Here is a 15,870-nt window from a genome sequence, read left to right as displayed (position 1 = left end):
TTTGAAGTGATGCTGTAGGTCAGAGGAGGAGCACTGGCTTCATCAGCACCTCACACCCACCATTCCCATCCCTCCCCAGTCTGAGACGAGAATACAAAGGCTTGCAAGAAAACCTGAAGAGCAGGGAAAAATGCCAAGCTGCAAAGTTTGGCTCCACACACTTTCCAAAAAGCAAAGGGGATGAGGGATGCAGTGCTCAAATCATCCACATCTGCTTAAACACTTGGTTCATGTGCTCCAGTGCTGTCAAACAGACACACCTGACAAGTCAAAGATGGAGCTAGTATCCCTGATACAGTGACTCTTTTCCACCCCAGACCAGTCACTGCCAGGTTTTTCCTTGAATTACGGTCTGGCCAAGACATGTCAGCAGTCCAGCATCCCCTCCCCGCCAAGAGCTCTGCCGGTACTTCAGTCACTCCACCGCCTCCTCCCCGCTCCCTCTTTTTCACTGCTGCAAGCTGAGTGAGCAGAAGGATTCCTGAGGGCAGGCAAAGGACCAGAGCAGGCCCAGTTCTTCATCAACCTTTTCTTCTGCTCTTGGATCTTGTACTTGCAACATGAGACTGAAGAGTGGTGCCAGTGCTAAATAAGCTACCTGCCTTGCCTGACAGCACAAAAGCAGCAGGGAGGGGGAAAAAAAAAAATCAGTCTAATGAGGTTGGAAGCACAAGAGATGGCAGAGAAAAAGAGCATAAAGAGCTTAAGATACAAATTACAATTAAGTGCACTATAGTTACCATGTACTGCGCAGTATTGCTCAGAAATACCGTTAGCACAAGTCAAAAAACCCACACTGAACAAAAAGCGACATTTCTGGTAGGAAACTGGTAGTCTTACACCACCGCTGCGGTGATAATGGCATGAGAAAACAGACAAGTGACAGGTTAGACAGAATTTAAAAGCTCTCAGTTCAGGTTGCTTTGTTTGTTTTTGTCTTCTGATAAAAACAGCCTACACCTACACAGACAATAACACAGAGCACTACCCATCTCTGTAGTACGGTCTATCGTACCACCGTTGAAAAACAGACTTCTTTTTTCCCTATTTTCTTTTGAAGACAAAAGTCCATTAAGACGTAATGTCATTACATCTGCTTTGATTTATCCAAAGGAAAGTCAAAGCACTTACGCTATAAGCTTTAACTGATAAATTTGCATAGCTCTGTGGACAATGTTTTATAAATTAATGATTTATTTCCCTGGAAAAGAAAGAAAACTTTTATTTATAAGCTGCTTCACGTTTTAGAGCTGTTCACTGAAATAGGAGTTAAGCGTAACATGAAGTCTTTACTCGTACACACAGAGCCAGCACTGCACTTCGGGCTTTGCAATTAGTCACAAAAAGACCTAGCAAATAAAAAAAAGTCTTAAGGAAAGCTAATTGACAACTGCAAAGTGCAGGAGAAGGGCCCGCCTCTGCGTAATTGAAGGTCTTTTCTGTTAAGCTGCATGCTATATTTACCACCTGGCTTGTAATGGCTGCTTTTATTCAAATGCTCTGCAGTAAAATATATGCACGTGTAGGGGATGAAGACTTTATCATTGAAACCTTCTGCAACAAATTAGGGGAATGAGGAAGGCTCGCACACTTCCGCAGCAAAATTAGGTCAGGATGCCTTTGAACAGTTCCATCTGAAGGCTGTGCCAGACTTCAGATCAAATACTTTTTAGTGCATTAGACCCAACAGCTTAAGAGATGAACTTCTACACTGCTGATAATTATTACTGGTACTCTGCATTGCTGCCTCCCTCTCCACCTGTGGATAATTATAAATAGCCTACATTTTCCAGTCCCTGACACATGCCACTCGGTTAATAGCACTTCTAAAACCCATCCTTTATAACCATGGGTCACACATTTCAAATATGACGACCACATAACTCCACACAGATTGGGAAATTAAGACTTGCCCCACAGATACTCTTAAGTAAACGCTCCCTGAATATACATGTACAGCTAGACGACATTAGCATCACGGTAATTAATGATGTGAAGTTGTAAAGTGCCAAGTTGGCAATTCAAATGCAAACCTGTCTTTGCCCTGTGGTGCCCATGTACAGCTCTGAACTGTGCGGCCAGGGAGCATCATTGCCACTGGCTCCGTCATCTCCTGCCCTGCTGCAGAACGGTCAGCCCTGGGGCTGATGCTCTCCTCCACACCAGCTGCTGCTCTTAATGGGCTTCAGGGCTATCCCCAAATAAAGCATACTCCAGTAGCCAAGCTGGGAGGGCAGAGGCCAAAGAACTGTCCCCAGATATATAAAGCAGTTAATTATACACCTCTTCCCCGCTCAGCTTTACTGCTCACACCCCAAGGAATGGGCAATAGAACCCAGGAGCCTCCACGTCCAGTCATGTTTGTGTAAAATTTCATTATTAATTTAATCTGTAAATAAACTACAACAATGCCCAAACCCCCAAACTACTTCAATGAGTAAGAGGGGGTTATATAGCCAAAACAGTAACGCTGGGGTCAAATACACCTTTTGTGGAGCTTAACAGCTTAACAAGACTGGTGGTAAGAAAATCGAGGCATTCAAAATTTAAGTCGGTAAAAACTCAGACTTTTCCTTTTTTTTTTTTTTAAGCTCTTAAAAATCACAGCTGAGTTCATTCTAGCAAGCTTGGCTGTTGGGAGGGTTGTTAAGATACACAGAAACATCCACCTCCAGTTTCCTACCGCTCCTTGTTTTGCTCTCCTGTTAGGTGACACTACTAATTGTACAGCTGCTACAGCTAGCTGCCAGAGTCTGCTCTAAGGAGGTTTTCCAATTAGGTTAGCTGAATTAAATAACGAGAGAGAGAAAGAGATTAGCTTTTTCTGTGCATCTCTAGGAAGCCACAGAGAAATCCCCAAAAATACTCTTGCTAATCCTCCCTTAGGACCCCTTCATCTCTGATCACAAATACAGAAATGCCGTGCGAGCTACTCTACTACATGGGAACTGTGCCAGCTCTGACTGTCTGTACAGCCACAATCTTCATGACAAGGGAGCCTACCTACTTTTTTTGAGACTGACAGCGTCTGCCAGAAGAAGTTTTCTCCTCAGTCCTCCTCAGGTTCCTCAAGACAAATACATTTACATATTTAAACCAGTGGAGATAAGATCCTCAGATGTTATGTGAAACAGCAAGAAGTAGCATGGTGAAGAAGTATCACAGAGCCTCCTACCTGTATATTTTTCTGTCATAACCCAAAGCTGTCTAATTCTTCCAGTGCAGATAGAGAAGATCAGAAAAATAAAAAATAAAATGATTGGCACATGACCTCAGTAGCATTACTAAATATTCACAAGCCCAGAAGACTTTTTTAACCCACAGACAAGATTAATGGTTCTCAAAAAAAGTATCAGGAAACCTTCATCACTATTATCTGGCTTTTGGTATATGACAAGTGATGCCACCAGGCAGAAAACCAATTACAGGTGTCCACCAGAAGAGACCTACATCAAGACGCCAAGTCACCAGCTCTTGGTTAAGTGGGAGAGATACGGTCAAGAAAGCAGCATTAGTGAAAGCACAAAACCCCAAACCAGCCAAGGGTAGAATAAGCTTTTCAGGTTGTGAATCACAGTAAGAACAGGAACAAAAGGAACGAAAGGTCATTTCCCCTTTCTAATGCCCTACAGTTACAAAACAGACAAGAAGTGGCATTTTGAACACAGCAATACTATTAAGAGTACTGTCTCAAACCATTTTAGACCAAATGCTCTTGCGTTATCAGGAGCTCAGAAGTTCCCTCCATCCAGCGAGCCCCAGCACGGTGGCACGGGCACACCTCTGCCTCCCCACCCCAGCAGAAACACTATTTATTACTAAGCCTGGGCCTCGCCAAAGGCAAAGAGATGCCCCCTTGCAGAACATAGTCCTGCTCTTCAACAGGGCATGGCTGCTTGGGCTAAACGCCACCAGAGAGAAAAGCATTTCCAATAGGCAGCACGACTGGAGACAGCCAGTCATACACAACTTTTAACGCCCTGTCTCCTCCAGCACCTGTGCGCTTTAAGGAGTTAAGTCTGTTTTTAACAGGTGGCCATAGTACCTACTTTCCTCGTCCTCAAACCCTACACAGTCAGGCCATTAAGCGGCAATGAGGTATCCAAACATTATTCAATAGGTTGGAGATAAGGCTGTTAAATGGTATCGGTATATCTTTTTATAGTCAAGTTTTCAGAGTTGCCACTTCTTCAATGCCCTCATGTCATCCCTCCCCTCTGCATGCCACCAGATGCTCTATGCTGCTCCGCAGGAAGGACCACAGCTCCTACCAGAAGGGCACAAACCATCTCGTAGTTTGCCACAGGGCTTCCTCACCTACCTCATGCTCACTGCCAAACTCTCTGGAAACTTCTGGAGACCTCTGCCACGTTTTCACGCAGCAGACAGACATGTCCACCAAAGCGTTTTGGTCAAAAGGGAGGAAAAGGAAAATTCAATTGGCTCAAGCTGCAACATGGACAGACAATTTCAGCTGAGCCCAGAGTCCATTTGGGTCACAACAGCTCTGGCCAGGTCAGGTACAGACCTATGCTAACCACTATTCCCAGTTTTTCTCTCCAGAACAAAATTTTTCCAACTCATTCACATTTTGCAGCGACGACCATGCCTGTCCCCTTACCACGACTTTCAGGGCAGAGGGAAAGCTGTGCTGGAGAATCAAACCACAAGCACCTGTGGGAGCTCCGGCGGATCAAATCATACTTATGGAGGAAAACAGTTATGAAATTTTTGTATTAAATCACAAGTGAAGAAACAAGAAGAAAACCGTTTGTAAAGACCACCTTCTGTTTAAGGCTTTTTTTCCTGGTAAGGTCAGAGAAGCTGCTCCTCCCACCCTCATTCAGGCCAAGAGAATTATTAAGACAATTTTGAGAGCAATTTTGTTCTGTTTATTTAACCGGGAGTCCTTCTTATGTTCTGCGGGGCATTTCTTCTCCTGACACTTGAAAGACATACTGCCTTTCGTAAAAGATACACACACAAAAGTACATAAAATAAAAATATATGTAAAATAGAGATCTGTGTAGAATAAAGATCTATATAAAATACACATATACACGCAAAGTTTCAAAGACCTTCCAAGCTAGAACTGCAACAGCTGCAGAGAGCTCAGCACTGTATGCTCTGTGGAAGACAGTTTGTATGGGCACTTAATTTCAAACGTACTCCAAAAAGTTTCGTTTCATACCATTTTAGATGTTACATTCAAAAAAATCAGCCTTCACAGATGAGAAATAATCAAAGAGCACATGACTGGAAAATTATAAGCAACTCCACCAAAGACAAGAATTTAGAAGATATACATGGCACTTTAGTGACTTTTCCTATCTACCTCCAGGACTAGTCATCTTTCTTGTTCTACCATGGAGAAAGAGATTTGTGAGTTCCACATGCTACAGATGCTTAAGTCACTAACGATCGTAAAGCATTAATCTTCTAACATTGTATGCTGCCACAGCAGTTCTTGAGAACTTTTCACCTTCTTACAATGAGACACAAGCCAGTTACTAACGTAACCAAAAGTCACACACCCTGTTTGTGGATGCTCCTTCTCCTTGCTGCACAAGCACTTACATTTACTGTGCCTGCACTGCCACCAGTGGCAAGTACCGAGTGCCCCTGAGCTCCCGACTGGAAGGAGATGCAATCCCACAGCCAGGACAGGACCTGGATGTTCTGCAACCCCCCTTCCACAGAAAACTCAGAACCTGGTTTCTCAGCAATGTTATTCTATGCACATCCTTGCTGCAGGAATTATAGACTGTTATTATTTACAGGGCTAAGCCATACCTATTTTCATTTATGCAATGTCACAAATTTATATTCAACGGAAGCTCAATTTTCAGATGTCCCAATGATGGTGCGTTTCCATTACTCTGAACCAGCTTCACCTTTCTGCTTTGCTTTCCTTGCAGGTTTTCATTTTAAATAACAAGAACACCATCAATGTCATGTCTCCGCGCCTGCATATTTGAACGCAGAACTGCACAACACTTGAAAGGGATTCAAAGGGAAAGGCTTTGTGGAGGCTTTCACCTGGTAATCAGTTTAAGTGACACAGTGATTCTGGGATCTCCACAACCAAGCAAGCATGGATAAACAATGCAGCAAAGGAGGAATCTGCCTCCTGGACACCTCTCCTCTCCACAGCCTGCAAGATACGCCATGTATTCAAACGCATTATTAGCCTTCCTCTGCAGACCCCCATCCAAAAAGCAAACAAGACTCAGCTCTTAAAGCCAAAAGAGATCAAGCGAACGGGGCTTGGCTGGTCACAGCTGCACCCTCCAGCTGCTGTGTCCAGCCAGCTGTTCCTACAGATACTGCAGAGTCACCACAGCTGGAATTAATGCAGCTCAGCCCAGAGAAAGAGGAAAGCTTTCTTCTACTTGTATAACTAATGGAGGGACAGAAGCAGACATACCAGAGATGATCCTGGGGAAGGTAGGAGAGATGGAAGACCTAGTTAGGTTATTCATTCATGTGGCAGCACGTACATTACATTTTTTTCTTCTCTCTCGAAACATCCTTAGCCTTGAGGCCACGCCGGCCATGCACCCAACTGCTCCCTGGGAAGTACTTCACTTCCTAGGCTGTATTACTTTAGCAGCACTGTTTCCTACAGCTCTGCGAGACCATTACAGTCACACTTCTGAAATACACTTCAAAAAATAAGGATGGGCCACTTCACACTGATCTGAAAGGTGACAAGTGACCTCCATTAGTGTGGAAGCACCTCTAGAGAAAATTACGCTTTATTATGGTTAATCAAGCAGGAACAAAACATGTCTGACAACATAATATTTAAATACAGACAATACATTCTGGTTGTTAATCTCAATGCTGTTTTCTGAACATTTCAATTCAGTTACTGAGTATACCACAGGCTGTTCGACCTTCTGCAAGTCCCTTTGTCTCCTTACCATTAATAAGAGTACAAAGTATGTATTTATCTTCATGCTCACAACTCAAACACAGCCGAACAGGTTTTTATTTGAACTTTCCTAAATCAATTCACCTTTGGAACAAAAAATTTAGCTTAGAGGGGAGATTTCTGAAGAAGTTGTTTATATATAAACTAAAAATAGTGATTTCAGATTCAGTGTCCAGCTCAGGCTTTAGCTGAGCACAGCTTACGTGACACACTAATAGCCGATCTACAGACAAGGCCAAGTTCTGCAGATTCATCACCGCCCTATTAGTCATTATTTCACTTTAAATGAACCCCCTACTTGAGGCATCAAGAAAAATCATTTGTTCAGCGCAAAAGTACTTGTTGCAAACGGTTGTTAAATGCTGTGTTTTCTCCTACTGCAGTTTTCCAATACTTTTGAGGATTACATGTATTTTGTATTTCTGCCCAAATATCTAGTATGCTTTGAAAGCATCCCTCAGGGCTGAGCTAATCAAGAAAACTACATACGTACAGAGAACTGTCATTATTACAGGGTCAAACACTAATGCAGTCTTTACTCGAGAGATTGCAAATTATACTTCAATGTGAGCAAGAGAAATCTTGTTCCCAAATCACTGAATAGTGCCATGTAACCTATGAATAAATTACTAGTCCTGAAAAGATTATAGATAGCAGTTTATTATCATCTTGTAAGCATGAACTGAAGATAACCAAACAACAAGCCATTCACAGAACAGCCTACAGTAATTCTCTCATGCTTGCTACAACACGGAGAGCAAAGCAACTTGAATGCGGACCAAAAGGCTTGCTCATGACTTGTGCGTCCTCTCTCAAATGCGGCAGCACAGAGGGCATCTTTATGACTTACGTTCAAGTAGGCTCTTACATGGGGCCTCAAATAAGCTTGCCAGTCTCAAACACAACATTTCTGTTAAAAATCATAGTCAGTCAAATCTATTCAGAAGACAAAAGAGCACTTTTCCGTAACTAGACAAGAGCCCTTTGTTCAGTCGTTGAGCCTTACTAAAGCCTGTAATTCTTTGCCATAAGGAAAATGTTTAAACTGGTCAATGGCAAAAGTCAATCTGGTGAGATAACGTAATTAATAAATGCCATCCATATGCCTCTCCTTGATGTTTTATAAAGACAATTGGCCATGAAGAACAGGGCAAATGGAGAGCTCTGCAAACAACTGGCTGCTCTGCAGGGAGCTCAGCTGCTGCAGGCAGGGACGAGCTCTTCTCCAGGCTCAGGACTCCCTGCCAAAACGCCACGTTCCCCACCGAGGATGGCAGGTAGCTCTCCACCATCCTCCCTGGAGACATTAGATCATGGCTGTGTGTTTGACGTGGGGCTTTTCATAACTCGCACCTCTGCTAGCCAAGGAATTAGGCCTTGATCTGGTCATCCTGAGATTGCATTTAAGATTAGGACCACAGAGTTTAGATCCATCAAAACTTCAAACAAACCCAAGGCTTATGGCTCATTCTCTAAAGTCCACCATCTTTATCCCATTAGCTGCAGCAATTGCTTCAAACCTACCACAGAGGTATCATCTGCCCAAGAACCACAATCCCCGTACCCGACTTCAAACCCCAAGATATTTGTCCCGACTTGTTCCTGAAGACAAGGCTCTCATCTACTTCTTCGATAAGGATCTAGAAAAAAATGCAGAGAAAACATCTCTGCACTTTAGGCCTGAGTATTAATTCAGTTCCAGTGCAGACCTCAGGGCTAAGATATTAAAAAGAGAAACTGCTTCAGTGTTTGATCTCGGGTCAAGAATCATCCGTTCTTTAATTTTTGAAAGATAAGCTAACCTGGGAGGGAAACCTGTTCCCAGAAAATGGCTCCCAAGAACATCCAGGTAAGGGGCAGCTTCACTGCAGCACCAGAATCATAATACCCAAGACCAGTGGCAAAACCCAGAGCTCCCCCGAATTTCCAGTGCACGGCAGTGCAGGCAGCTGTTGGATGGGAGCACCCAGATGTTCAGCCAGAGCAAGGGAAGCAGCCATGGCAGATGCTGCTGGCTGATTCCAGGGGCTGCCAAGCCACAAAAAGCAATGGACGAACATTTATTAATTCTACAGTGAGAAGAAAAAGCTCACGTGAGTTGGGGAAGAGTGGAAATAAATCAAGACTAAAAAAGCTTCCTACCTTTCTTTGGAACTTACTTGGCAATGCAGATTTAACATGCTTAGGAGAGACACGCACAGCATATAAATCTGAAACGCCACCTATCTCTTCAGCCCTTCTTCCCTCTTCGCCTCTAATTACTACCTCCAAAGCCTAGCTGCCTTTTTCAAAATAAAACAACATTCCTCCTCTCCAACACACTATCAATTTTCCAAATTCCAAAAGCAAAGTAACCATTAGAAACAAATGCAGGAAAATTACAGCATCATTATTCTAAAATACTAAATACTTCTGAAAAAATATACCAAATATTACCCTTGGATCATCCTTCAATAACTACATTTATGCCAACAAATCAGTGCTTAGATGTGTACAGAAGAAACAGAAAGACCACCCAGTTGATGTTGATGCCCCAGTCCTCTATTTTACTGAAAGCCTAAAAACCAACGCCACGCACAGGCATTGCTGATGTGAAGCAAAGTCTCCAGATTCCAGAAACCTCACAAGGAGAGCTGCGATTAACCTTCTGTTAGGAGAGCAGCACTATAACGCTACGGTACACAGCACAACCTGCTAGCCAGCAAAGTTTCCCAACAGGCGCTTGGGCTTGCAGAGAGGATTAGACCATCACACAAGCTCTGGAAAACCAGTCGTCCCACCGCCACGAACCAGGATGAAACGGAAAGGTTTATCAGCCTCTTCCGAATGGGAGCGGACAAGTACAGCTGGATACTTGGCGCTGCTCTCTAGTGCTATTAAAATCAGCAAGAGCCGACTCCCGCTATCATCAGGACCGGACCCAACCTTTTAAAAGGCACATCAGGCCTTTCACTTACAGAGTTTGCCTTTTCTTTCCAGGGGTTTCATGTCGCTCTCTTTCCCTCTCCTGAAAGCAAACCAGGAACCTTTCAAGGTAGCTAAAAAGCACACTTTTTGCCATTCAGCCAAGCCTGGGTGAATCCTCCATGCCCGCCGGGGTTACCGGACCCCGCTCTAATCTGACGTCTCACCGGGCGCTGCACTGATGGCAGCAAACCACCCCACAAGCCCTGGCTGTGATCCACCAGCTTTGATGTGGGCAACGCTTGCCACCACGCGCAGGTTGGCATGAACAGGTTGGGCTCCCCCTCACCCCCCCTGCATCCCACCCGTGTCCCCAAAGGGCTGCTCCCCCAGGGGAGCTGGCACGGCAGAGCAGAGCCCATCTGCGGCGCGACAGCCCGTGTCAGGGCACACAAAAGCGTGCAGCCAGCACGGACAAACTGCTCCCAGGTTCAGTGGCAGGTCTCATTTCCAGTACATTTTTAACATGGCTCTGACATCTACTTGGCCCACACCAATAAAGAGGTTTGTTGGTTATATGATGCAAACATGGGGAACTCATTGCTTTAGGAAACAGAATCTCCTGCTGTCTTCCCCTCCCACTGCCCAGAAAACTCCTGGATAATTTACTTCATCAGAAACGAGATTTTTACCTTACAGCTTTGCCTAAATAATAAACAGCAGAATCAAACAAAGGGGAAGAAATTCAGAGCTAAACCCACTTGACAGTGCTCTGGAGAGCTAGCAGGGTTTTTTTAAGCATCCATATAAAATTCCTCTTACGACCAGGACAGCCTTCTGCAGAGACAACAGATTTGGTATCTATTTTTTCCCAGAGATGAGTCTACAAAATCCTACCTTAAGGGACCATGTAGCTGCTGCCAGACATAGTGAAAGAAAAAAAAAAGAGGAGGGAAAAAAAATAGAAAAGAAAAAAAACACCCTCCCTTTACTTTTCCAATCTCTCCACAACTTTCTGGCAGCAGCGAGGGTGCTGCACCAGAGCCAGGCAGGCTCCCCCCGCCTCACTCTCCCTCCTGCCCCCTGAACAGCGCTGCCCCGGTACACCCCGACAACCCGCCTCACGCTGCCGCAGCGTGCTCATCCTAAGGCAAAAACCCATAAAACTTAATACTTTACTAATTACTGTGGCAGTTTAATAGTTACTACACCATCAGAGAACTTCGTAATAACAGCATTTCTATAAAATTAAAGTGTATTGTACCTCATTAGCCAAGGCTGTTTCTGCAGTGCAGTTACGCTTAGCGGAAACAGGAGTCGGTGTTCTTCGCTACCCTTTTTTAATTAGTCCTTAAGAAAAGTGTTTTGCAATTGTATCCTTAGAAATCCCTAATGATGAGCCAGATTTCAGGAAGGCTGTGACTGGGCTAATTTATACAATAGCTAGACAACTTCAAAAGTTAACCCAAGCTAGTGACATATTTAGTTCAGTGGAGCGGCTCATTTTAATTGGATTAAATTGTCATGTTTTTTTAATTTCATACTGAAACCTCAATTTATTATTTCCTGGTATTTGCCCAAACACTGCAACAGTGTCACCCGCATGCTTCCCTCAAGACAATCTCAGATCCACCGACGGAAAAGACTAAAACCCTCTCGCCGGCCTTCATGGGCTCCCTGACACGAAAGGGTGGGAGCGCTTCGCCGGAGAGTGGCTTTTCCAGAGGTACAAATCCCGGCAACCGAGTTAATTGCATTAAGCAGAGGTCCCCGGTCAGCAAATACACTTGTGGCTCGGAAAAAGTGTAAACAGCGGCATTATCCCGAGCATCTCGCAGCAAGCCCGTCGGGGAAGGGCTGGCGGGGGCCAGCGGCAGGCTCGGGCTCTGCGGAGCCGGCACCGGCGCCTCCGGGGCTGGGACCAGCGGCTGGCCGGGAGGCGCGCAGCGCTGCGCGCCCGCGCAAGGAGAGGCGCAGCAGCGCGGCGTACCCGAAGGTTCTGGGGAGTCCTGAGCCGCGCAGCCGACGGCAGTTACTGCTTTTTTTTTTTTCCTCTTTTTAGCAACCGGCCGGGAAGGGGTGACTTTGCAAGGAGACGCTCCCGCCTCGCCGCCCGCGGGGCCGGGGGGCCTCGGGCGGCCGCTCGGACGCGGTGCGGCCCGGCGGCTCCCGGTGCTGGGCCGGGACGGCTACAAAGCCCCGCGGGACGCAGCGCCCCGAGGGCTCCCGGACCCAACCCCGCGCCGCCGCGCAGCCCCCCCCTCCTCCGGGACGGCAGGGAAAGAGGCACCGGGGGGGGCTCCGGGGCCGGCAGGCGGCTGGGTCGTCGCGGCAAACTTGGGATGAGGCTCGCTGGAGGGCGGCAGGGTGCTTCGGTTTTTTGGGGCGGTCTCTTTTTTTTTTTTTTTTGGAGGGGGGGTGTTTTCTGTTTGCAGAGCGCTCAGCTATCAACAGATGCCCCCGCAAACCGGTCCGCCGTCCCGGCGGGCGGCGATGCCGCGGGGCGGGGCCGGGGCTGCGCGCCCCGCGCCCGGCAGACGGAGCCGAGGCGGCCGCCCCCGTCCCGTCCCGTCCCGTCCCGTCCCGCCGCGCTCCGCGGGGCTGCCGTCCCCCCGTCCCCCGCGTCCCCGCTCCCCTCCGCCCACCCCGGCACTCACCGGCTGCCCGGAGGCGCAGGCCACGAAGCTGACGGTGAGCGCTAGCCACACGCCCCGCATTATTCCCGCGGAGCCGGCGCGGCGGCCGCCTGGGGCCGGGCACAAAGGAGAAACCGGGGCGGGGGGGGGCGGCGGCGGCGGCGCTCGGCAGCGCCCGGGGGGGCGCGGGGCAGGGCCGCGGGCGCCCTCCGCACCGCCGCGCTCCTTCCGCTCCTCTCCGCGCTCCGCTCCGCTCCGCCGCTGCCCGGCGGGCCCGATGCTGCGCGGCGCTGGGGCGCCCGGGCTGCAGGCTGCGCGCTGCCGGCTCCGCCGCCCTCCCTCCGCCCCGAGTGCGCGGCGGCGGCGGCGCGGCTCCCAGTTAAACCCCGCAGAAATTCCTGCAGGATTACAACACAGATTGGCAGCTCCCCCAGCCAGTGGAAGGAGGCGGCGCGCCGCCGCCGCCGGCTCTCGCCCCTCGCAAATTCAAGCAATTTTCCCCCCCACTCCCCCCCCCCCGCCTCCTCCTCCGCCTCCTCCTCCTCCTCCTCCTCCGCCCCGGTCTCCCCTCTCTCGTCCTCCCCCCCAGTGGAAAACATGAGCAGCGCCGCGGGTCGACGGAGCGAGGGCTGGCCCGGTATAAAAGCGGGGACGTGGAAAGGCTCCCTCTTTTCAAGGGAAATCTGGCCGCTGCCGCGTGTTTTTAGCGCTCTACCTCCGGATTTCGCATCGCTGCTCCGCGCCACCCTCCCGAGTTAGCCTGGGAGGCAGCGTCAAGTGTCGGAAAAAACGGGACGGAGGGGTTAAAAATCACGGGGAGGGGGGGATGCCCCAAAATGCCAGCCCGTTTTGGATCCCCACTTGGCTTTCTGCCCCAAGATTTCATTTTTTTGGACTTTTCTCCCTCAACAGGAAGACTAGAAACTTTTAGAGGTGAGGGGGTGGCGAGTAAGAGGCAGCTGCGATTTGCACCTAGTTGAATGGATCCAGGAGCTATGTCTTCAAAATAAATATTGCAGGAATTGACAGCACCAGGAATGTGTGCTCCAGAAGCCAAAACAAGAAGTCTTGCTATGACTAGTCCATGGTATTTCTCAGCTGGGGAAAATGGTGGTATTGCAGAGCTTAGGAGCCTCAGCCCGATCCGCCTATGCCAGCATGTTTCCACCACTGAACTTGTCCATGTATTACATCAGTCATTGGACATGGGAAAGGAGCAATAACCAAGAAAGCAAAACATATCAGTCTCTCTTACAAATTACCACTTGTGGTTTAATTCAGAAGGCTGCAGGCAGCGTTTTATAGCCCAAGTCAAATGGTCACAAGGACCGTAATGGTCTCTTTTGCTTTAGCAAAACCTATCCCTCTTTAGAGGACCCTGGCCCTGGAGGGGGCAAGAAGATTCAGGTTCTTCCACACCCCTCGCCTTGCTTGCCCTGTGCTCTGTGAGTGCTTCGGCTGACGGGTGGTGTTGAGATCACAATCGTCTTCGGTTCCCACTCTGGTTGCTTTCCTATCAAAACAGGAATGCCATGTAGGAAAATAAAGTGAATTTGGCACAAGCAATCTCTCACCCCACTCATCACTTTCCCAGCCCCTCCCAGGCAAACACACATCCCTGGAGATCCCTGTGCAGTGTGGGTGCAGCAGCTGGCTCTGTGCTGGGAAGCGGCAGGACCCTTGTCCCCAGTGGGGTAGGTGGCCATGCCTGGAGTGCTGTCGCCGCGTGCCACCCAGTCCCAGGAACGTGACACCTCTCAACAGTTAACATGCTTGCTATTTCTAGATCTACCTTTTGGACGTGCTGTGTCATTGATTTTTAGGCTGCATTCCCCACTGAAATCTTATCAGATTTTCAGTGGTCTGCTCCTCGTGCGTGTCACACACAGATTGTATAATATATTCCTTATATTAAACAGATTGTTCAATATAATCCTTCTCCTTCAAAGTATGTTGCAAATATTTAGGACACGATTCTGTGTATCCCCTTCCTAGGGGTGGGACTGCAATCCAACTAAGCAACAATTTCAGCGCTGTTTGATGTGGGTGAGTGAAGTGCAGTGAAGCAAAGGGAGGAAAACTCCGGTTCGGCCAAATCTGTAGGACCTCACATAGGCATGGGGTCTTAAAGGCACCCCCGTCTGCAGGGATGGGAGAGATAAAGAGGTTGCAACTTGCCCCAAGTCAAAGCGGAAACCAGAAATAGCATTCCTTATGCTGGCAGGATCCTTAACAGCAGGAAAACAGAACGCCACATTAGAAACAAATAACATAAAAGAATGAATGTGAAGACAGAGAAGCTGAGTACAGGAAGCATCCTAAGGGTTTTCAGACACCAAGGGGCAGGTGATTTACTACAGTAGGGTATTTTTTTAGCATTCAGACCTTTCAGGCACGTCTTTAACAAATAAACCCAGCTCACATTTTCTTTCATGTTACAATCCATGATTATCAGGGATTTACGTACTTGGTAGAATCTATCAAAGACCAAAATATCATCTGCAACCAGCAAAGGGAAGGCCTTCCTCAGGCAAAGACAATAGCAGCTAATGGGCTCCTCATGGACCATGAGTATCCATATGGGCAGCGCCCATGAAAGACTCGGGCCTAAGACCTGCAAAACCGCCAAATGCCTACGCTCATCCTTAAATCTGTGCAGGGGCAATCTCTGATGGCAAGCATGAAGCTAAGCATGCGCACTAACACTAGAAGGAGCAGAACTGAAGACCAGAAGCCAGACAGATGATTTGGAAAGATAGAAATGAGCATGAGGAGGAAAGACAAGAAAAGAAATAACCCTTGTAGGTCACAGAAATAAAAAAAGATTGTCTTGGGATCCATTCGCTGCCTCCCCACACTCCTGAGCCCTCCAGCTAGGAGCACCATACTGCGGTAGGAGCATTTCCATGCCTGGTCCCATGGAGAACTGCTGTGCTTACCTTGGCTCATAGCCAAGTGCTCCAGCACCGGCTCCTCTTGTCACCCTGATTTTATAGGGACAGAAGCAAGTGGAAAGCCCAGCATGAAGCTGAAACCAAGTGTTTTTAACCCAAAGGAATTATGTAATAAGAACTGCAATGAGAGGGTAATGGAAGCCAGGCGATGAGACAGAGCTGCCAAGAGAAAGCTGCAGGCCTGGGCATTTCTGATGCAGACTGTCAGGCAGCGATCACCGCGCTGCCTTTGTGCCACCCCGACCCCCCCCAGGCCTCCAATGGGCACTGGCCACCCGATCACAACCCCATGATCGAGTCAAACCAGGCTGGACTGGGATTAAGGGACAAACTTCACCGAAGGCCTTTTTTTTTTTACAAAATGTGTCATATGCTGGAAGGATGCGAGAGGACCTCATGTGTAGCATGTGCAATGTAGGTATCAACTACAGAAAAGCCC

At 47.8% G+C, this 15,870-nt stretch overlaps 1 protein-coding gene across 1 annotated transcript in view; it reads right to left on the bottom strand.

Moving 5' to 3' along the window:
* SDC2 (syndecan 2) overlaps positions 1–12,873 on the bottom strand; it is a 60,339-nt gene extending 47,466 nt beyond the window's left edge. Inside the window, exon 1 of the mRNA XM_052788678.1 lies at positions 12,499–12,873. Coding sequence (XP_052644638.1) covers positions 12,499–12,558 — 60 coding nt within the window. The 5' untranslated portion in view covers positions 12,559–12,873. The remainder of the gene's footprint in view (positions 1–12,498) is intronic.
* Between the last annotated feature and the right edge of the window lie 2,997 nt (positions 12,874–15,870).

Source organism: Harpia harpyja, chromosome 5, assembly GCF_026419915.1.
Source record: "Harpia harpyja isolate bHarHar1 chromosome 5, bHarHar1 primary haplotype, whole genome shotgun sequence".
NCBI lineage: Eukaryota > Metazoa > Chordata > Aves > Accipitriformes > Accipitridae > Harpia > Harpia harpyja.
The sequence above is the reverse complement of the archived record's forward strand: the minus strand, read 5'-3'. Positions and strand labels throughout refer to the sequence as shown.